A 22441-nucleotide genomic window follows, 5' to 3' on the forward strand; every position below is an offset into this window, starting at 1 on the left:
TTGCAGGCCCGTGTTTTTACTAAAGAGCTGAATGAGTCCCAGTAATTGCATGATTTACTTGTCTGCTCAAGTGAAAAGGTTTTGAAATGTAGTGGAATGGCACGGTCCTTTCTTGGTCTTTGCAAACCCGGCAACGTCAATTTTAATTAATGAACTGGAAAAATTATGGGTTTTTTTATTATTATTTCAGGGAATTGGTTCCTAGTCTCACCTCTTATTTTCCTTGAATTTGCATCTTCTGTCCTCAGGGATGTGTAGACTTTTGTAATTCACACAGATATGTAGACAGGACATCACAAGCATGCAAAACCACTGCTGCACAGCACTTTGAAGTGACCCTGGACAACTAGACTGAGCAGTTGGATCATGTTTTCCTCTTCCAGACGACCAAGTTGCAAGCAACATTCCCATTGCACTTGGCAACCAAGGCTAAGGAGATCTGTGCTTACTAGGAGGGATCTTAAAAAGTTATCTGCCAACAGAATCTCATTTTCCATCCTCATTTCTGATTGATCTTAAAATGGAATGCCTCTGAATACTTTAATTTTTGTGCCTCTCTCTCTTTCCTTCATTCTCTTTTGATTTTGTAGATTAGATAACAATCTCTGTATAGACATTTAAAGTCCAAAAAAGGAACTCACCACTTAAAGGAACACAAATACCCCATCTGTATTGTAATGCAAATAATCTCTTACTTAGTCATCTGGCAGGTTTTTAGCCTTAACGTTTCTTAAAGCGAGGCAAGTCTGTACATTTTATGGTGAAGAGCCAGATCTGTACCATAGATAGAGCTAGCACTATCATTCACATTTTCTGGAAATATTTCTGCGTCTCCCCTATGTATAAGGACAAGAACATTTAGTACAAATGTTTTTTAAGTTCCTAATAAATACCAAGTTTAACAAGTAGGGACTTTAACCAGAAAGAATTATCGAAGAAAGCAGAATAGGAACAAATACCTGAAGGTCAGAGCTATAGAATGAAACTCAGAGGTTCATGAAACCATCTCCTATCTGCATGTTCCTTAAAGCCTTAGCGCGTTCCTAGTGAAGAACCAATCTTTTATTGTTTCCACGGCAAAGCAGTGCTAAACAGGATTACTTGGGGTCCTAAAACCCCCAGTTTCTACTGGCGAGAGAGGTCCAAGAGGAAAGGGGTTTCTTAATATAAAGCTTGCTTCTCCAAAACCTAGATGAAAATCTAAACAGCGTCTGTAATTATTTACCTGATACCCAAATGCATATTACTGACATACTTCCTAGGTTCACCAAAACCCACACATGGCCCACAGGTATCCGTGTTACCTCTGCCAAGGGCCTTGAACTGCCCTGAAAACATCCAATCTAGGCCATATTTTTTCCTTTCCAGGGAAAACTTCTTTCTGCATACATTCTCTTGCTCTCAAAAAGTTTGCATAGTTATTGAAAGTAATAGATTTAATCTGCCAGCACATTAAAAATTAACAGATCAGAGAAAGTTTTTGTCTTATTATTGAATGTGGTAAATTTGCAGCTGTAGGAGCCTGAAAGGAGGAAGAGACACCCAAAGGAAAACCTGGTGTGCTGCTTTAGTGAATCATTTTGGAAATTATTTATATCTATAGATAAAAATGCAGTAGGCATGAAAACCATATCAGAAAGAAACCAATTGTATGCATTCATAAACATATATAGGCATGTGAATAAACACACATTTACACAAAAATGCATCAAAAGATACTTTAAATAATTCAACTGCTATCAGTCTCTTTAACAATGATGATTTTAAGAAAAAGAGATTACATCTTTGGACTGTCATTCCAAAGAAGGGAGTGAGGATGAAAGATAAAAAGCCATAGGGCATTTGTTGTCTAAAACTGGTATCAATTTTCAGGTTACCAGCCTAGTTCTAGAACTTATACAAAAATCTAAAGTCAATTTCCTTATGATAGTCCTACTGAAATTATCACTGAAATTGTTGCCATGTTACTTCTGTCATGAAAACCATATCTTCTTATGTAAGAGCTAAAACCCAATATAGATTGAATGTGTGTGTGTAGAAATGAAATTTGGATTTCACATGAATTTAATGATTTTATGACCTCCTTTCCAGAAGGTCAAGCTATTTCTTATTCTTCATATGAGCAGTTTGCATTCACTCATCATTCTTATAGGGTCCAAGCTAACTGAGGGAGGATAGCCAGCTTAAGTGTAGAGGTATTATTTTGCATATATTGCCTATATAAGCACCACATTATGGACAGAAATTATCTTTACTTTCTAACTTTGCATAATAAAATAAGCCATTAAATTAATACCATATAGAAAACACTGCTTGTCAGGCAAAGAAATGTATATTGCTTTCCAGAAAACCAGGGACATTACATTGCCAATGCCTGCATGAATAATACATGGGTTAATTCAGAAAAACACCGTTTCATTATTTAAAAATGAATAAATTACGGACTTAGAATGATGACTAAATTTTCTTACTCTTACTTTTTGCTCAGTGCTCTACTTCAAAATGAATCTGCAAATACTGTTTAATCCACATAAATAAAATTAACTAGCTCCTTACAAAGTATTTTTTTTCTGACTTTAGATCTCAACTACAACATGAAGAATACTCCATCTTCCTTTTTTTTTTCTTGCTCACTTTAAGTCCAGAAATTAAGAAGCAATGTAGGTCTTCGATTCATACATTTGAAAATGGTAAGCTTATCTTGAATTATCCTGAGATTCTATGATTCAGTCTAACAAGAAAAGCTCCCTGTGCACAAACTTCCTGTGTTTTAGCCTCACTGTCTGGAAAAAATATGTTCAAAGGAATAAATAAGAAAAACATGATTCTCACGTACGACGACGCACATTTCTTTCATTTTCTTTCACAGATAGTGGTCTACTCTGAAGACCTGTTAAAAATCAGTCCCATTTGGGCACTGATGAAAGCATGAGGGGAGAAAGAAACACACCTGTAATAAGAAATTAATTTGGAGTTAAAATAAGTAAAACATCCCTCTGCAGTGCATTTAGGCTGAGCATAAAGTGACAGCCAGCAGATTATTCTACCGATTTCTAATGCTGGAAATTCGGATGGCATTTACTAGCATAACCTTTCAACTCTGAGCACATCAATAGAGGCCGACAGTGGCTTGAAATATGATTCCTTGCAGATAGCATATCCTCATTCATCTGACTGTGCTGCTCTGTGCTCCATTGCACAAACAGCGTCTCACCCACTTCTGAGAGGACACTAATAAAAAAGGCATCAATTTTCAGCTCTAGTACTACTGTGATCTCTTTATATGTTCGACATCCAACATTAAATTAAAATGCTGTTATAAATCCTACTTTCTGAATCTGGAATGAGTGTTGGGTTTTTGACGCATGAGACTGCAGCAAATCTTGTCAAAAGCAAGGAAGCACGTCTTGTTCACTCAGAATTAATGTTGTGGATGAAAGAAGGAGGTAAAAGGGGTTGAATATGGTGAACTGAGGGTGTCAGAGGCAGTGGGGACTGGGGCTTCAGGGTGCCAAAGCAGGCAGGGTGTTGCTGCTTTCAAGAAGTGGCTAATCAAGAATTGTAATTATCAACGACAAGCTGTGTGGCAGGAAGATTACTGATCGACAGACACACACATACACACATTCATACACATCAACAGAAAAATTCTAGGCATAAAAAAATTGTTGATTATTCCCCAGTGGAAGAAAAACACTTTCCAAACACCAACGGTCCTGAAGAAGCCCTGTGGATTCTATCAAATCTCTGCAAAGAGGCTGCCATTGGGATTCAAAGCCAAATAGCACAGGTGACGTGCTATCTGGGCCTTATCTCATTGTTACATAATTTTAGGGTTATAAGAGAAATACCTTAAATCATTGGATTGTAAGAGAATAATATTATTAGATACTGACATGTATGACTTAAGACAGTTTCAGAAGGGTTCTATGTAAAGATGACAGGGGAGAGAGGAAAAAAAAACATCCTGCAAGTACAGAGAAGTAAGAAACTGGTTCTCTTTTTCCATTCTGCTCAAGGTGGCAATGCATTATAAGAACATTAGGGATTTTTTTCTACTCTTTCTGATAAAAAGATCCCTGCAAATACAGATGATCACCTAAGAACTATGAACTAAAAGGTATTAGGAGCTTCAACAAAGATACAGAGCACAGAGCTGTATTCTTCTGCCTGGCTCATTCATAATTATGGATGAAATAAAGAGGCATGTTTGCCTATTTGGAAGGGTGGGGTGGAAGGAAAAGGGGGAAGAACGAGCAGTTCAATATCTGGATCGAACAGAGGAACTTTTTCCCCCAAGGATCCTGCAGGGAGGAACCTTGACATGCACAAAGTCAGAACGTAGACAAAGTTGCCCTGGTGAGAACGATAAGGTCACCCGTGGGATTGCTGAGATTATCTCTGTCAAGCACTCGGACAGCATGCAGTCAAATGATGCATCATGCAGTCATTTTCGGGGGGGAAAAATCAATTTCTTCACCAGGTCGCTATTTGCTTTTCAAAGTGCCCTTGTAGGCCTTCACCACCAAGCATTTATCAATTTAAATGTTGTAAATTGATAATGTGCCACTGTGCCTTGTACTGTTTCTGAATTATTTTGATACTTATATTTTCTCAATAGTCTCCAAACCCTCAGAGCTTCCACCTTCAAAAGGGCATTTTTCTTTGTTACACCCAGAAGTGATGAACTTTTTATGATTAGTGTGCAGGAAAATGTAGACTTGCTAGTTGGGGTGGGTGGGGGGCGGTCACAGCTACAGAAAATTATATATTTTTCTTCTTTTTTAAAAATTAAGGTATGTGTACTTGAAATATTTTGAAAAGGGGGGCCATAAAGCAGTATTTGCATTCATTTATTAAAAGAACTCCAGTTACCCTAGCATTGAATAAATTTAGAACACCCACTGCAAAAATGCTAATACTTGGCTCCATCATTGTAATCCCTCTGCTGTGTTGAAATAATACCTTTTTTGTCTTTATATTCCAGCTCTCTAGGATGTGATGATGCCAAACAAGAGAATAACTTGTAAGGAAAGCTAATGTCTTCTTTTTTTTTTAACCCCACTAAAGAAATATATATATATATCTTTTACAAGCAGGGAAGTAAGAGTGTTAGCTACATACTAACCTCAACTTGATTTGCATTGAAAAACACAGAATGGAAGAGTGAGGCTTGCACTTTGGAAAAGCAAAAGAAAGACATGGCAGTTGCAAAGCATCTTTAACCTCCAGTGATTTATTGGCCCTCGGCCAAGTTATCAGGGGAATCTAATTCTTCTTTATTATTCAAATAAACCACATTTGGCACCATGGTTCCCTTTCAGAATAGCTTCACAAATAGACTGAGCTCTGTCATTTATTTGACCTTGTACTTGTGTGCTGTAGCTGTAATTTTATTTGCCATTCTATATAACAAATGCAGAGAAATCTAAAATATGGAGATGAACAACAGGATAAGGAAAGGAGTTTATGGCAAATACATCTGCATGGCTTAAAAAAAATACCAAATTTAAAACAACCACTAACCCCCTTTCACCTTCACCTCTATTAACTCTTATTATAATCTGCAGCCACCCTGCCCTTTTCAGCACGCTGCCTTGAATCAAGCCAATTTGTAACCTTGTCTGCAGCTACCTTCTGCCTGGCTTACAATAGCCAGGAAATACCTTATATAAGGGTGAGGACTAGGTGAGCAAAAAGGGAAGTGACTCATTATGTGCAGGAGGGGACTGGAGGCAGTGGGGGGTGATTAGAACACATTTCAAGAGAGGCTTTAGCTGGCACATAGGGTATTTTCTAATGATATCACACCATACAAATGTGTACATATCCTGGCTTGCTCTAGATCTCATTTTGTTGTAAACAGGACTCTACATTAACCTGAAAGCACTTTGCTGGGATAGGTGTGCATCAGAATTATCTTGTCTCACCTCACTTTCCAGAAAAAATGTTTTCAGAGGATGTGAGTCCAATTGTAATCTCTGGTTAACTGAGTCTCTCATGTCCTCTGCCTCTGGCAATGATAATGTGAATTTCTCATGAGGATTTAGAAGAAAATGCAGGATGTGAGTATGGGTGAAGGAAAGCCGATTTGAAACCATGTAAACCACCAAACTAGCCAATGCTATCGTGAGGCCTGGATGTGGGAATAGAACTTCGCTCTCCAAATGGTCTTCCGCACAGCTATGGCTGGCGGGGAACGGGATTCTGCCTGTTACGAGATTTGTAATTTGGGTCTTTGTGTTTGCTGTGTGGATCACAACAGCCTTGCTGTGAATATGGACTCCAGTGGAAGCAAATTGATGTCATAATCTACAGGTTAGCTCTACCAAAATTGTACGTGAGATTTTCAGATTTCAGTCCCAGAAAAACTTTGCGTTCCTTAAGAAACAATGGTTTTTCATTTTTGATGGTTGACTGGATTTCCCTTTTCGCTTTGGTTACCATGAAGCTCATGGTTAAATCTGAAGCTTTAATAAAGACCATTTGTACTAAATGATCTTTTTATGTGTCCCTTTTTTGTGTTTTCCTACTATGTGGTAATAGTTTACCTACTTTTGCTTATCTCCTTTTCCTTATTCCCTAGTTCTATTTTGACATTATTTTTATCATATGTGTTTATGTAAGCTATTTCAAATCCTTTGTGGAAAGAGGAGAGTATAAGCCAACAAATAAATATTTCTCTAAGCTTTAAATCCTGTATCAACTAGAAATATTTTTTATTTATCATGTAAAGTCTCTTTTGGATTCTTTGGCGATTAAGCCCCTTACATTTTGGAAGATATTTCATAAATTCTGGCTATATATCATTGCTACATTTTCATGGTTAGGGAACCCATTCTGTTTTCTTAATTCATTTTCACTTCTGCCTGTTCCATTATAGCTAGAAAGCAAAGCTGTCGTGGACAGCTCTGAATGCCATCACCAGGTATAAGAAGTTATTTAGTTTCTATGCAAGCCAAACTCAGCATCAGCATGTGGGAATCTTCTTTTAAGATAAGGCCTCTTGGTGAGCAACTGGGAATCATTTTTACACAGGAAAGCAAGTCAACAGTGGATACTTGTATAACCTGAAACCACTTCTTGGATGTTGTTAGGTTAAATACATACATCTCTCTCTCTCTCTCTTTCTCTCTCTCTCTCTCTCTCTCTGTGTGTGTGTGTGTGTGTGTGTGTATCTGGCAAAGTCAAGAGGACTGTTGAGGAGGTTCACAAATCACCATCATTCACTAATTCCCATAATTACAACTAGATGAGAATAAAGAGAATACCCGGCAGGCACATGCTGTGGACACCAGGAGCTGTCCCACCCAAGGGAGTGTCAAAGAGAAAATCCGCTCTGGCTGTCTCTATCCTCATGCTACACAACAGAGCTGAGTAGAAGGTTCCCTATCTTGTTTTATTGTGAACTAAAAAAGAATTCTAATTCTTTCCTGAGCATAAGCTGTTTTAAAGCCACCATATTTATGTACACATTGAAAGAAAATAAAACTGAGGAAGGGATATCTTCAGAGTTAGAAATACAGACATAGCTATGCTCTGCAACAAACTGACATGCTCACAGTCCTCCTCAACAATTTCACTGGACAAGTCTTTGATGACAGAGTTACACACTGTCTTTAACAAAACTATTTGGAAAGGAAAGGAGGGACCATAACTTTATAGATTGCTTATCACTGTCTAGAATTTGATGGAATAACCACTTAGCCAAAGTTGTAGAACACAAGTAGAGCATTTGGTTTGCTTTTTAATAAGGGTGTGTGTGTGTGTGTGTGTGTGTGTGTGTGTGTGTGTGCTCATAAAAGAACAAATGCTTAATTGACTTAGAGTATATTTACTTTGTATATCACCCCACAACCCCTACAACTGAAAAAGGGCATTGAAGAAACTTGGAAAGAGTTGTGTCTTGGGGACTTCAATTTCTCTATTAGGACTCAGAAACTTAACTGGGTAGAAAACTCTTTTCCAGAGTTTTAGCATAGATTTTTTTTTCCCTCACGCTTTGGGCATTTAAAAATATATCATGTTCTTATCAGATTATTTTTATATTAATGCAGAACTATTCTTAAGCTTCAGTTTTGAACACTAAATACATAAACTGGTATCTGCAAAAATCACTTTTAAGTACATAAATTAGTATATGCAAAAATAAATCACTTTCTACTGATTGACCCCTCATCAATTCAGTTGTGTAGTGCTGCCAAATGAAGGCCCATGTCTCCCATCTCACAGCCTCTACCTGCATATTTGACAGTTTCTGCCAACGCTGAACACATCCACCACAGGAGAAGGCAATGGCACATTTTGGCCAGGGTCCACCCCTGGATAAGTCAAGATGCTGACTACTAGTATGTGCTTTAAAACCCATTATATATAAAATCTGGGACTGCAAAGAAATTGCCAGATACTGGACCATGTCTACATAGCTGCTTTATTTCACAGAAACATCCATTATTTGTCTCAGATTTTACGTGATAATACAGTAGAAAAGCAGCTAAATAAAATACTTTTAAGGAGAAACCAGCATAGGGTTAAAGCCAAATTTTTCTTGAACAGATGATATTTCAGATGGCCGCACTATTCCAGATGCATCAATTTCCTTGAAAATCCAATCCATATATGTGCATATGCTGTGCTGGCAGGAGGACTGACTGAAATGGCCAAAACCCAAGAGCTAATATTCTTTTGGCCAGAATAATGCAATTATTATTTTCCTAGCTATCAGTCTAAGCATACAGAGCCATCTGTTATGCAAAGCAAACATACACATCTCAATTACAGAAAATGCAGTTGCCTTGACAGAATTTGGATTACACCACTAACCAGGGCTGTAAAATGTGTTTTGAGCTAGTATATAATGGATGCTTTTCAGGAGTTCCCTAATTAGCATTTACCTGCTTAAACTAATTATTCATCCTTCTTCTTTACTGGCTTATTAAACTTTGCTGGATACCCTGCATGAAACATGAATATGTGCATTGCAGAACAACAAACAGTGGTGTTTCCAGTTCTATATGGTAATAACAACATCGCAATATGGTGGCTCGCCAGTTTCAAAATTGAAGATTCTCAATACTAGGTCCCAGACAGATTAAGACAAGGCTTAAAGTCTATTAAAGGCTATTACAAAACCAGATCTTTCAGCAAGATACAAGAATACTAATACTAAGTTAACAAAAGCTCAGTTTCTATCATTTGGTTTGCTAAAGTCCACATAAAATAGAATTACTCTATACACTATAGCTGAGAGCTTGCATGCTCCTCAAAAAGCATTAACAGAACAGACCCTTGTTTGGATTCTCAACAGTAAATAATCAAATTTGGCAGTGGTTCTCCTCCTTCCCCAAGCCTCCTCACATGCCAAATATCTCTCTCTATTATTTTCCAATGTCTTTCTTGATTTAGCTATTACCCGGCAAACTCACTAAGAGCCAAAAGGATCCAGACTTGCTGGATGCCTCCTTAGAGCTGTGCCAACTTTCAGAAGCAAGGAGTCTGGGGTGGGTCCTGCTTTAAAGGAGAGAGACAAATCTTATCTCTATCTCTAGCTTCAAGGGGCAACTGAATCAGCGGTAGATTATCCAACTTGGCAGATCATCACACACACACACAAAATCCCTCCCACTGAGGCAGTGTTTTCCTCATGCCAAATCACCAGATGAAAGGGGTCAAACTCAGCCAATCACCTGTATGGGCGCAAATACCCAGATGTTCAGCCTTTTTATGGAGAAAACATCTGGATAATTAGCTGAATTGCAAACCTTGCTTCAGGATATTTTGGCATTCACTAGATGCAGCCCATGTCTTGGAATTCACTGGAACTTAAATTTTTGTGTTCCAGGGGAATTTCGAGAAGTAACATCCAAGATTTTTGTCCCTGGCCCGTCAGCCTCCATTTTCTTTTCTTTAACCCTCCAAAAAACACATGTGAGTAATTAAATGGCAAATAATGAAAAGCTATCTTATTTTATGAAATCATCTTTCAGCATTTGGAAGCATTTGCAAAGGCAGCAAAATATATCCTTGCTGGAACCCTCCCTGCAACACATTTTAATGGTCTCTTTCAGTATTTCTTGACTCCAAATGACTCCTGCCATTGTGTCAGCTCCCAGGATAATGCAGGGTACTCCATAAACATCCAGTAATAGGACACAAGGGAAGCACTATTAGTGTGTCCCTTACCTACCGGGCACAGAGGTTTCAAAGTTCAAAACAACCAAGGGAAGAAACTTCATTTGTTCTCAATAAATTAATGATGATCCTTGGGGGGCGGGGAGGGGAACTAAAGTTTTTGAGCACAAGTTTATTCTGAATGTTCAACACTGACACACAGGTTTCTCACTGACTCTGAGAGAACAGTTAGGTAAAGCCATTAAATAATAAATTTGATAATTCATGCTAAACAGAATATTCCTTGAAGAAGGAAAAACATGAGGCTGAAGAAGGCTTCATAATCGCTGCCAAGAATCTAAAATTGTTTTACTTACTTGTGAGAGGCCTAGGTAGATGGAGACTGTTTCGGAAATGTACAAAAATTTTCCTTCTTGATTTAGTGCAAATACAAAGCCATCCAGGGACTGCAGGAAAAAAAATATAAATAGATTAATAAATACAAAGGATGCAGATTTAATTAGTAAGGCCACTGAGAGAGAGCAATACATTGAATTTTTTTTTTTTTTTTTTTTAAGACAGAGTCTTGCTTTGTCTCCCAGGCTGGAGTGCAGTGGCGTGATCTCAGCTCACTGCAACCTCTACCTCCTGGGTTCAAACAATTCTCCTGCCTTAGCCTCCCAAGTAGCTGGGACTACAGGCACGTGCCACCATGCCCAGCTAATTTTTGTATTTTTAGTAGAGACAGGGTTTCACCACGTTGGCCAGGCTGGTATCAAACTCCTGACCTCAGGTGATCCGCCCCTGCCTCGGCCTCCCAAAAGTGCTGGGATTACAGGCATGAGCCACTGCGCCCGGCCACGCTGAATTTAAGACCATTTTTTCTCCGTGTTTAATGAAAGTCCTAAGATCTTTTAGTATTGTATTATACATGAATAAATTAAATGTCTGAATTAAGACTGAAAGCTTTCTCTTACTTTAGGGACTTATGTCTCTGTCATTTTGATCAAGATACATTACATTCATGTACAAAATAAGGTCATGCTGATTTTATGAGATGTTGCCTTTATTTATTTATTTATTTATTTTTGGATTCAGTGGTTACTGAGATTAAATCAGCAAGATTCTCCATCAAATAGTTGAACAGGAATAAAGATCGTAATGAAATGAAAGAATAAAAGGCTTCCTATATCAAGAGCAAGTAAAATCACTACTTGCACTACTCTAAACATCAACAATTTGCTAATTAATAAGGAATGATGCCTTCTTTAATCCTAGTGCCCACTGTGTTAGAACAATAGGAAATGTCAATACATTAAGGGATAATGTTTATAGGCTGCAATCTAACAAACTGTAATCTTGTTTTGCAAAACTCTCTATTAAAGTTTTATAGCGACAGTTCTAGTTTCTATCACAACTCCTGAAATGGAACAAAAGAAGAAAGAAAGAAAGAATAAAGAAAGAAAAAGGATGCCACACATCATCTGTAACTCCTAAAACCTCAGTCTACTTTCCCAATGGAGGGCTGCATTTTCAGTTTGATGAATGGTGTAAATCATCATGAACTCCACCTGCAATACAGCATTCAAACTGAGGTTAAATTTGTTTCAAATTCTTGCAATCCAGTGCATCCTACACCCTCTGTCATCCTCACATCTTTTGTTTTGCTTTATATTTATTTTTAACAAGGTAGATTGCACAAGTGCTGCTTGTACATGAAAAAGTTTTTAAATGTGTGTGGTGTTAAAAAAAAGGCTGTGAATTTGCAAATACAGGAAACGCATGCTAGGAACAAGGTATGTGAAAACATTAAATTAATGACAACATTTGTAAAATATAGAAAGGTGGAAGAAGTGTGTAAATTTAGTTAGAAATAGGTGCCTTCTCAAATCCTAGCAATAATTTCAGTCTCCTAAAATACTGAATTTTGGGGAGACTATATATTATATATGTTCTTATATATGTATGTGTATATATATATGCATGCATACAGATACACACACACATATATATGTGTGCATGTATATATAAACTTTGGATTTTCTGCCAGATACAGTGGCTCATGCCTGTAGTCCTAGCACTTTGGGAAGCCGAGGTGGGCACATCACTTGAGACCAGGAGTTCAAGACCAGCCTGGACAACATGGTGGAAATCCCATCTCTACTAAAAATACAAAAGTAGCTGGGTGTGGTGGCACACCTGCAATCCCAGCTACTTGGGAGGATGAGGCACAAGAATCACTTGAACCCGGGAGGAGGAGGTTGCAGTGAGCCAAGATCACGCCACTGTACTCTAGACTGGACAACAGAGCAAGACTCTGTCTCAAAAAAAAAAAAAAAAGAAAAGAAAAGTGGATTTTCCTGTTTCCTGACATGTTTTCACTGCCCCACCAGTCAGAAACTGTGGATGACACCCAACCCCCTCCTCTGATTTCTTGGGTTCTGAAAACAATTCAAAAGTCACATTATATTGTTCCACTAAAGAGCAAATTACATGATAGATGAGCTTTTAGCTACAATAATACAATAATGCCAGCTTACATTTATTAAGCATTCTGTGCTAAGCAGTTTGCACATATTGTCTCTTTTAATTTTCACAAGTACTATATGAAGTTATTGTATTATTATCTACTTTTTATATACAGGGAAATTGAGGATTAGTGAAGTTAGGCAACAAGCCTATGTCGGGACTTAATAACTAACTATACTACCTTCCAATAAAAATAAAGATTCTCTAATTGACATGTGTGAATTAATGAAAAGGCGAATATTCACAGCATTTCTGAAATTAAAATATTTACCCTAACAGGCAGCCTGTGACATCTTAAACATCATCCCTTGTTTTTGAACAATTTGTGTTCAAACGATAGAATCCTCCCATTGTGGGTACAAGACAGAGGGAAAGTAGGATGGCAAGAGATTACTTAAGTTATTTCCATAGGAGGTTACCTGGCCACCTTTCCTGCGAAATATTTCCCCAGAACCAGCTTTTGGGAATAAAATACTGCACTGTCTAAGGGAACTGGGCTCCTTACCTTTCACAAAACTGCAAACCCTCTGGACCCTTTTCTGATAGAGCCTTTCAGGCACAGGATGTAGTATAGCAGAACCTCACTTTTGAACCAGTGCAAAGGGAGAGATATTTCCTTCCTACAAGTTTGGGAAGGATCTAATTTCAACATATCTTTACCTCAAACGAGATGTCTCCTGAGAATGACTCATGAGAATTAGGACCCTCCCCTTTGTGACTATTCCCTTGGAGTTTACAAAAGGGCTTGTTAGGTTTTCCTTTCGACCTGATAGCCATGGCTTGGTACACAATCACAGAGAACTGTGTAAGTCATCTTCTCAAATTTTAATATGTCATTGTCAATTAGAGCAACAACACAAAGAGAGATCACAGGAGAACTTCTAAGGACACAAGGGACAGTTGGCAGCCTGGCTGGATGCAGAAGGATGGACTGATGAAGCTGGTGTGGGGATAATCTCCTATAGTTCTAAACCTTCATTTTACAGGGGAGGAAACTGAGGCACAGAGAGGCTAAGTGGCTGGACAAGCTCAGATGGCCAGTTGGTGGCAGAGGCAGGATTAAATCTTCTTCACTCCCATAAAATTATTAAAACATTTATGGCATTTTATGCTTCCGGTTGGCTTATTCAGCTCTCAACTAGAGAATTTCTGAACCACTGAATTTCTCAACAGTGAGGCGATGCCTTATGTATCTTTCTCTACCTGGCACCTATCAACCACTCAATCAGGATTTATGAAATCCAGTTCCACCTCCATGCTCAGTGCTCCCTTTTCCTTATATCACAAATACCATAATGACTACTAAGGATGGAAATTATTTTCTTGAGAAGTCCAGTTTATGGACTTAGATTATTTAGAGATTGAGATTCCACAGATTTCTACTATGGTCTGGGATACCTCCTGATATTTAGAATAGAATGGATTATTTTATGTCCTTCAAAGCACCCAGTGCTATTTCTGAATAGATGTGTCATTTGCTATCTACGCATATCCTTCACTTCCTCACTAAAAGGGATTGTGATTCTTAACATGAGGTTCAGATTTCATGTACTTACTAAAATATTTGAGGAGGTTTGGGCACCATAGCAGGGTAAAAGAATATCTTGAGGCAAAACATCTGATGCTATTAAGCAGTGGCGATCTAAGAACTGGCCAGTTTTGTTTGGCAAAAACAGAGGCTTCAACACATGTTCCAATTTCCTGGTGAGATTAAAATGAGTCTATGTCTACATGACACAAAGACATCCAGTCAATTCAATTAAAAATAACGGCCAATTTGGTAGGGGGAAAAAACAACTAGTTAAATTAGTTGTTAGTCATCACAGAAGTAAAACACACACACACACCAAAAATACGGTTAATTCACCATATTTTTCACTTTTATGGTTATCATTTTGGTCAATTATACCTACAGTATGAGATCAATGTCCATATCTCAGATTTGATTACCTTTCAAATAAAAAATGGGATATGAAGTCTGGTTTAAAGTGGATTGCCAGGGTCACTTTTCACATAGCCACTACCTTCTGATTCAGGATTGCCTCTGTCTATAGTTACCTGTATGTTGCCACTTAGAAAAGTTTGAAGGGTAGCATCATTGTTGGTTTAAATTGGGTGTTATCAATTTAAAAAGGTGGGAGGAGGAAGAAAACATTCAGTCAGTTAGTCTTGGAAATCAAGTGTGATTAATCTGAAAGTTCTGTGGAATTTTTTTTAAAATTTTGAATCAAGAAAGCTATTATATACTGCACTGTTCAATCACTGCAGGCTACTTTTTAATTTTTTTTAAACTGCCCACTGTTTTCAACAGGCGCCAATTAAGATTCTGGGGTCAAAGGGTTAATTACATCTTCTTACTCACTATGTAGAATTTTCTGATTATTAACTAAGGTTGGATTAAGATGAAAAAGAACCTACATAAATGTTAATGCTAGTCCCTCCTCAAGAAGATTTATTATAAAGCCATACTGAAATCTATCTGCTTTCCTCAAAGCAGATGGAGAACAAAGTCTTAGAAGAAACAGTAAAACAGACATTTTAAAGACATGCAAGTATCTGATTTATCAAGACAGTTTTCTTATTACTGAAAACAGTTCTTAGCCATCCAGACAGGGCTGATCAGAGATTTCCTTTGTCACATCCCAGTAAGTCTATGAGGTACACATGCAAGAAGTGAGGCTTGGATACAGAAATCAGGAGTTACAGCATCTCTGAATAATAATGCCTGTAATTACAATTTATATCCCCTGATATCAGTGTAACATATAAAGTGTAAGGCATAGTTTCTTAACCCCAAAAGCTGAATGCTTCTAACAGTACTTGTCAAATGATGAGGTTATTTCCTTGCAGGGTATGGAACTAACCACAGGTTCATGATGGAAGGTGTAGTAATGTTTAATGCATTGTGCTAAATGGATTTATATTTGTCAAAGGAGTTTTGCCTCTGCTTTCCTTTTTGTGCATATTCCTCTGCAGCCAAATTTCACAGAGTGACATCTTACCATGGTGCTCCTATAGGGACAAGTTTTGAGTATATAAGCACTCTGAAATTAGTAGTTCTTTCTTTGACATTCCAGTACAGAAGGGGGAAAAATCACCCCAAACTCTTTTCCTATGACTTAACTCCAGTTAGAGAGAAGAATTACCAGTAGGCTAGGTTATTTTAATGACAGATTATTTTAAACTAAGCCTTCGCCATCTGTTCCACCCCCTAATTATGAATGCAAAAAGAACATATTTCACAATTACATCAGTAAAAAAGTAAGATATACATGATTTAAATGCATGCATGTGCTCCTTGTCCAATGTGCCATGCATCTGTGATGTCCTCCCAATTCAGGCTCAGACTGCAGAGAAAATGTCCATACGTGATAGAGTATAATCTCTGACATACTCAACTTTCCCTTCAAACTCAGAGTTCTTCTCTGTTGTGACATAACTCTCTCAGGACAACAGCAGAGCCTGAATTCGAGCACAATGCTTATCAGACATTAGAAGTGAGCAATTTATAGCTGCTAAGACAGCTTTGCTGTTAATAAGGAGAGGTTCTGTGAGAAAACTGCCTCCATTCCCTAAGCAATGGGCTAGCCTTGGGAAGAAGTGGGTCTGCCCTTGAACGATATGAGAAACCTGGCTGGAGAGTGAGGACAGGACTCCATTGCCTATCTTTCCACTCTGTTTTGGCAGCAGTTAAAAGAGTTAGAAAGAAAAAAAAAATTTCTTAAATTTTTTGGCCTTCAGATACAATCACACTTTGATAGAGCTCATTCAAATGCCATATTGCCCTCCGAATGCACTCAGGAAGTGATGCTATACTGCTCAGGCACACACATGTGGACTCCCAGAGACTTCAAGGAGAACCTGGCTGGTGCCCAAAGTGCCCACATGTATCTGTTTATGGGGGAGAAAAAGATTCACAAATTGTGTCTTTGCAATCTGACTTTTAACAATCCAGCACTGTGAAGGAACAAAAGCCTTATTTTCAGAAATAAGAATCTAAGTCAAGTATATTTTCTCAAAGTGGATAAAAGCACACACATCAAAGGTTTAGACTTTTATTTAACCCTTAAGAATCTCCAAGAGCTTTCTGTTCCTTCCTTTGCCTTCCAATGAGTCAACTGCACAAAGGATAGCATAGGTTCATACGGTCAGGTACTAAAAGCCACATGTTTCCCAATCACAACACCAAATTAGATTAGTTAAATTTGACTATTTTTCTACTAAATAATCAATCCAGAACAGCAAACTGTGACGCCTCAAAACACCTTTCGTAAGGGTTTCCTACAATATGTAAGTCGAAACATCTTAGGTGATAAAACAGTTAAGAGCCATAGATGGCCTCTCTTGAGTCCTTAAAAGAGAGGCAGCAGAATAAAGAGGCAGCGGAATAAAAGGAGAGACACTGAGCTAGCAAAATCTTAAAACATGAGAGAACAAAGACACCCATTTTCTGAGCAAGATGAGGTTTTGCTTCTGCTCCTTAAAATTCCATTTTGGGGAGCTGTGTATCAAAGTGCCGACCTTTTTTCTCTAGGATGCTAGTTTAGGCTTTACTTCCAGCCTTGAGGGATGCAGATTTATGAATCTGAACATCCAGCCAAATGGACAATAGGCTCTGGTCAAAAGACAGTGTGGCATTTGGTGGACTCACACTGGCCTCTGAGCCACAGGAGCTACTCCATATTATCTCTGGTTCGTCCTAGAGGAACCGGGGCTCCACTTGGGGCATAGGTGAGCACATGCTCCTTTTGCCTCAAGGAGAGGATTCCCAATAGTTATTCTAAAGCACAAATATTAATTGCAATGCTACATCTGCTTTACATACATGTGGTATATTAAATTACTGAATGGTAGACTTCCAAATCTAAGGGCTCATTCCTTATTGTGCTTCTCTCTCATTGAATTCAGAGTTCTTTTTCAAGGTAGAGGAGGAATCCCCACCTTGGCAGAAGTAATGTAAACAATACATTGCACTGGTCCTGAATGGCCTAAAAATGTCACTGCTTTGCTTTGGCTAGAAATAAGCTGTTCACTCACACGCGGGTACCAGGTGTCTTTCAAGTTGTTGACCTTAAAGAAAAAACAACTGAAAGAAAAGAATGACAACTGTTTACCTTACATCCTGTCGAATATAGACTACTGGAAAGTAGGAAGTGGTCTTCATTATATATATATATATATATATATATATATATATGAATCAAATATGCTGTTACACATATCATATATAATACATATTGCATGTATTGTTATAGGATGTCATAAACAATGCTCTGTTCACTCAGTATTCACCAGGAAAAAGAAAAGGGAGCAAATATTTGTTAGTCACATTACATAGGTCACATATGAGATAGATATTACTTAATCCTACTTTGCAGATGAGGAAACTGAGGTTCAGAGAATTTAAACCCATTGCTCAATGTCACATAACTAACATGCCGTAGAGCTGAGAACAAAGGATCCTTTGACTGCTTTTCCTCCCACTGCTGAGACTACCTGCTGGGTATTTTAGTTGTTTCACACCTTCATATAGCTGTGCAGAATCCTTGCCTCTTCCAGCATTTCTTTCCACACAAGTGAGTCTCACGCTCTTTCTGTTTAGAAAATTCCTGTTGACTGCAACAGAAAGCACCTGTTGAGCTCTTATGCATCAAGCCCATGACAGCCTGGGGTTCGCAAAGGGGACTGAGACAAGGTTCCCAATCACAAGCTGCTTTCTTAAAGAAGACTCATCTGTGGGATCCAAGACTAAGAAAATGAATAAAGTTGAAAATTAACTTTATAAAACAGAAAGCCCCAAGGCAAAGGCAGTTTCCAATTTAGGATACCCTGAATACATAGTGGGGACCCCTGAACGACCCAGCTCCAGACCTCTTCTAGGTTGGTATTGTTTTTGGGAAAGGCATGGAGTGCTAGATTTGGAAAACATGCAATCAAAAGACCATCAGACTTGGAAGAAATTCTCATACGTTGGAAGAAGATCCTAGAGCCCAGCAGTGGACAGGGGACCCCATAGGTAATAAATAATCCCTAGTAGAACCACACCTCCAAATAGGCGGCCGGTATGTAAGACTAGACCACACCACATACAAGCTGGCAAGAACAATGACCCCATTTCCTGTCCCAGAGTTTTTCATTCAGATTTATATGTTTGTATTTTCCCCCTTCTCTGGTAGTATATACATACCATTTTATATAGAAGTCAATGTGAAAATAAGATAGACTACAGACATTTATTTTATAGTCATATTTACCTGAAAGTACAGCCTCGCTTACCTGAAAACACACCCCCGGATGTTGGCAGGGAAACCCATAGCGCTTCTGTTGTGGCTAAGTATGATATGAACCTGACTGTTTACTGGGCACTGGGTCACTTTCAAAAACAGGCTCTTAAGAAAAAAATAATAAATGCTTTTACAGGTATTCCTTTAGGTAAGGAGGCTTGTGTTGGGAGTAGTAACAATGATTAAAGAATCCGTTAGTGAAGTTAGCATATTAAAAGATCATTTAGAGACCTCAGACACTAATCTGGTGCATTCATGTGTTTTATTTCTAGGAACGTTTTATTTGTATCTCTAGAGAAAAGGCATAAAAAAACATTTGTACTCAAAGGAACTTGATGGTTACAAATATAGTTCAGAAATTCTGGTTGGGGATAATTCATGGGCCATGAAACCCTTCTATGTTAATTTCAGGAAATCATTGTAACTAGGTTCTTTGCTCTTTATTTTATATATCATTCATATAATTAACAATTAATTTTTAGTAGAACCACATACAGCTATAAATATGATCGGCTGATAACAGAAACTAGTATTTAGTTCCTGGAGTCAACAATGCTCAGAATTGTTTTGAATATTTTTTGTAAGTAACTGCATCTCTTCTGGGTCCTTCACTTTACAATACTGAAATGTTTATATTGGTTTTCTGTGAATTCCAGACGCTTAGAGGCTATGTTGCTTCACTGCCTTAGCTCCAGAATTTAGCTCCATATGAAACAGAGATACACATTTATAGGGAAATTAATTATTCTGATGGAACTGAGACCTGGTCCTGAATGATCCGTGGATAAACAACTTGGTTTACCACTTGCTATGGCTCTCGGCTGCTTTGCTAACCTTTCATTTCACAGTTGGCTGCTGAGTGTAGGCGAGGACCAGCAAATGCTGCCTGTCCACAGAGTTCTCATCCTATTCAAGGCTCCAAGGAAATGGAAATGCTTCTGCTTTTATCCCCATGTGACAGACTATGTAACACATGTGAAGTAAAAAAGATTATAGATTGTTATGGTTTGCTAACATACTTGCATATATCCAGAACATAACAACTAATATCATAAGAAATCTTCATCAGTGATGCTCTAGATGGCATCCTTCAAAGTAGACCAATTCAGCTTGTGAAATTTGCTAGGACCAAATTTGTTAGGTGTACATTAAATGACAGTCCTAATTTATACAATTAAAAGCAGCAATGCTTCCTAGGGAGACTGAGGCAGGACAATCATGTGAGCCCAAGAGTTTGAGGCCAGCTTGAACAACATAGTAAGACCTCATCTCAAACAAAACAAAACAAACCCCAAATAACAAAACAAAACAACAGTGGTGCTTAGCTGTATCGATCCTGGCTTCTCCTCTGTGGTCTTCTTCAGGAACAGAATGAAAGGACTGAGCTGAGATATGGGGATTTTGGTGTTGGTAATTTTGTGGAATGATTCGGTAAAGAAGAAAATCAAATTCTGGTATTTTCCACTGGCTTCCTAAACTGAGTATTTTGTTGTTTGTTTTTCAAACAGTGAAAAGTGAAACTGGAATTTTCTTCCTCTGATTCTACTTCAATGGCTATTCTGACTGGAAACGAATTCAGTGCTATCACTGATGAGGGACTGGCCATTCGTTACTTGAATTTGCAAGATCAAAAGGTGATTTCACCAAAATCTCAATGAGCTTGAATAGGAATCATGGGAATGAAGCTGTCTATAAAGAAGGTGAGTAGAACTAACTGAAATACGAAAATAATGTCTAAAGTGACTGCCTTGGAGGTAAACACAGATATGTTAAGGTGATTTGAAGAAGGCAAAGAATGTAACTAAACCATGGAAACCACTGTGCTGACCATCTCTGTGCCTTTCTGACCTACCATATCAGACAGCAAAAGATAATAGACTCACATATCTTCTGTCTTAGTCATCTGACTGATATATCAAATAATCACTGTGATTGTTTTTTTCTTTAAAATCGGTGCTCAGCCTGTAATCCTAGCACATTAGAAGGCTGAGGTAAGTGAACCGCTTGAGCTCAGGAGTTTGAGACCAGCCTGGCAACATGATGAAGCTCTGTCTCTACCAAAAATACAAAAAAATGTAGCTGGCTCTGGTCCCACACACCTGTGGTCCCAGTTACTCAGGAGACTGAGGTGGGAGGATCACTTGAACCTGGAAGGCAGAGTTTGCAGTGAGCCGAGATTGTGCCACAGCACTCCAACCTGGGTGACAGAGTGAGACTCCGTCTCAAAAATAAAATAAAATAGGTGCTCAAATTTGTTTAAAAAATATTTGAAAAGGTGTACTTCAGTATTGTCTTGAAGTGAAAGATTTTATGCAAGTAATAGATTGTGGGTAGCAAAAAGCAAATTATATCTAGTACATGAATTGTCACTGGATGGTCATTTTTTTCAGACACGATTTGTTCTATATATTTTGAGATGCCTGGGCATTTGGTTATAAATAAATATAAACATGTTCACAAATGCTCCTGTAATTACTAACTGGGGATGAATCATTTGTTGGAGCTAATAATGCTACCATATACATGTCCCAGGGCAGAAGAAAGTGTCAATAGCTTTTGTCCAGATATAGCCTTTCCTTTCCCTCAGTTCTGGAGTGCTGTCAGCACATGTGGTCTCTCCCTTTCTTGGGTTCTTTAGGTGAAGTCAGAGGTCAGTAGCTTGTATCTCAGCCAAAGAAGAGCAGACCTTGTTATTCTGCTTTTTCCTAAGCAGCACAGAGTGTTAGCCTGCTGGGAAGGTATAACTTAGTGTGCATTTTGAATTGGGCTATTTGGAATAGGTTACCACAGAATACCTTATATCTACTTTTGTTAGAGTCCTTATTACCTAACACACCTGAGTAATCACCGGGGAAACTGCTTTCAGTGAATTAGGACAATGTAGTTTACTGAAGTTGCATAACAGTCATAGCATTATACACCCTACCAGGGATTTGCTGTGCCAATGACCTAGGTTATGCATGATCTATTCAAATACACTGATGTGTCAATCGAAAGGAATTCTAAAAGAAATTTGGAGTTGGTCATATTGATAATTCACTCACTAGAAACCTTGAATCAATAATCTTAGTATAATTCTAATGTGCATAATGATTATTTACCCACTCTTTTGTCTCAAATAGCTGAAGATATGTTAGAACAAAACTAATTTAAAAATGGCATTCACTACATTTGATGAATAACGGTCTACATCTCAATGACTATTAGACTTATTAAAATTAGTATACAGAATTGTAGACTAATTGTAGACTAAAGTGGCCTCGACCATCTATAGCAACAATACCTTCAGTCACAACTGTCACCTCGTACTTAGTCTTTCTCAACGTTCGATGTCAAAGGCATCCGAATTGCCAACAACAATGGTTGTATGAAGGGACAAAGATACTGATTAATTTCCAAGTATTATTTTTTCACTTGGCTCTCTGCCTGATTTCTTTTAAGAACTGGGAACATGAAGTAATACTTATTTTCATTACTACAATGGTAGTTATCTTTGTGTAGAATCAGAATACTACAAG

General features: G+C 38.1%; 1 protein-coding gene across 5 annotated transcripts in view; it reads right to left on the bottom strand.

The window, feature by feature from the left end:
* Nucleotides 1-22441, bottom strand: part of NPAS3 (neuronal PAS domain protein 3) — an 865020-nt gene that overhangs the window by 233908 nt on the left and 608671 nt on the right. For all 5 annotated transcript variants that reach the window (XM_023227274.3, XM_023227273.3, XM_023227272.3 and 2 more), the window contains one exon: nucleotides 10488-10577. In XM_023227274.3, the coding sequence (XP_023083042.1) occupies nucleotides 10488-10577 (90 nt within the window). The remainder of the gene's footprint in view (nucleotides 1-10487; nucleotides 10578-22441) is intronic.

The sequence above is a fragment of the Piliocolobus tephrosceles genome, chromosome 6 (assembly GCF_002776525.5).
Source record: "Piliocolobus tephrosceles isolate RC106 chromosome 6, ASM277652v3, whole genome shotgun sequence".
NCBI classification, from domain to species: Eukaryota; Metazoa; Chordata; class Mammalia; order Primates; family Cercopithecidae; genus Piliocolobus; species Piliocolobus tephrosceles.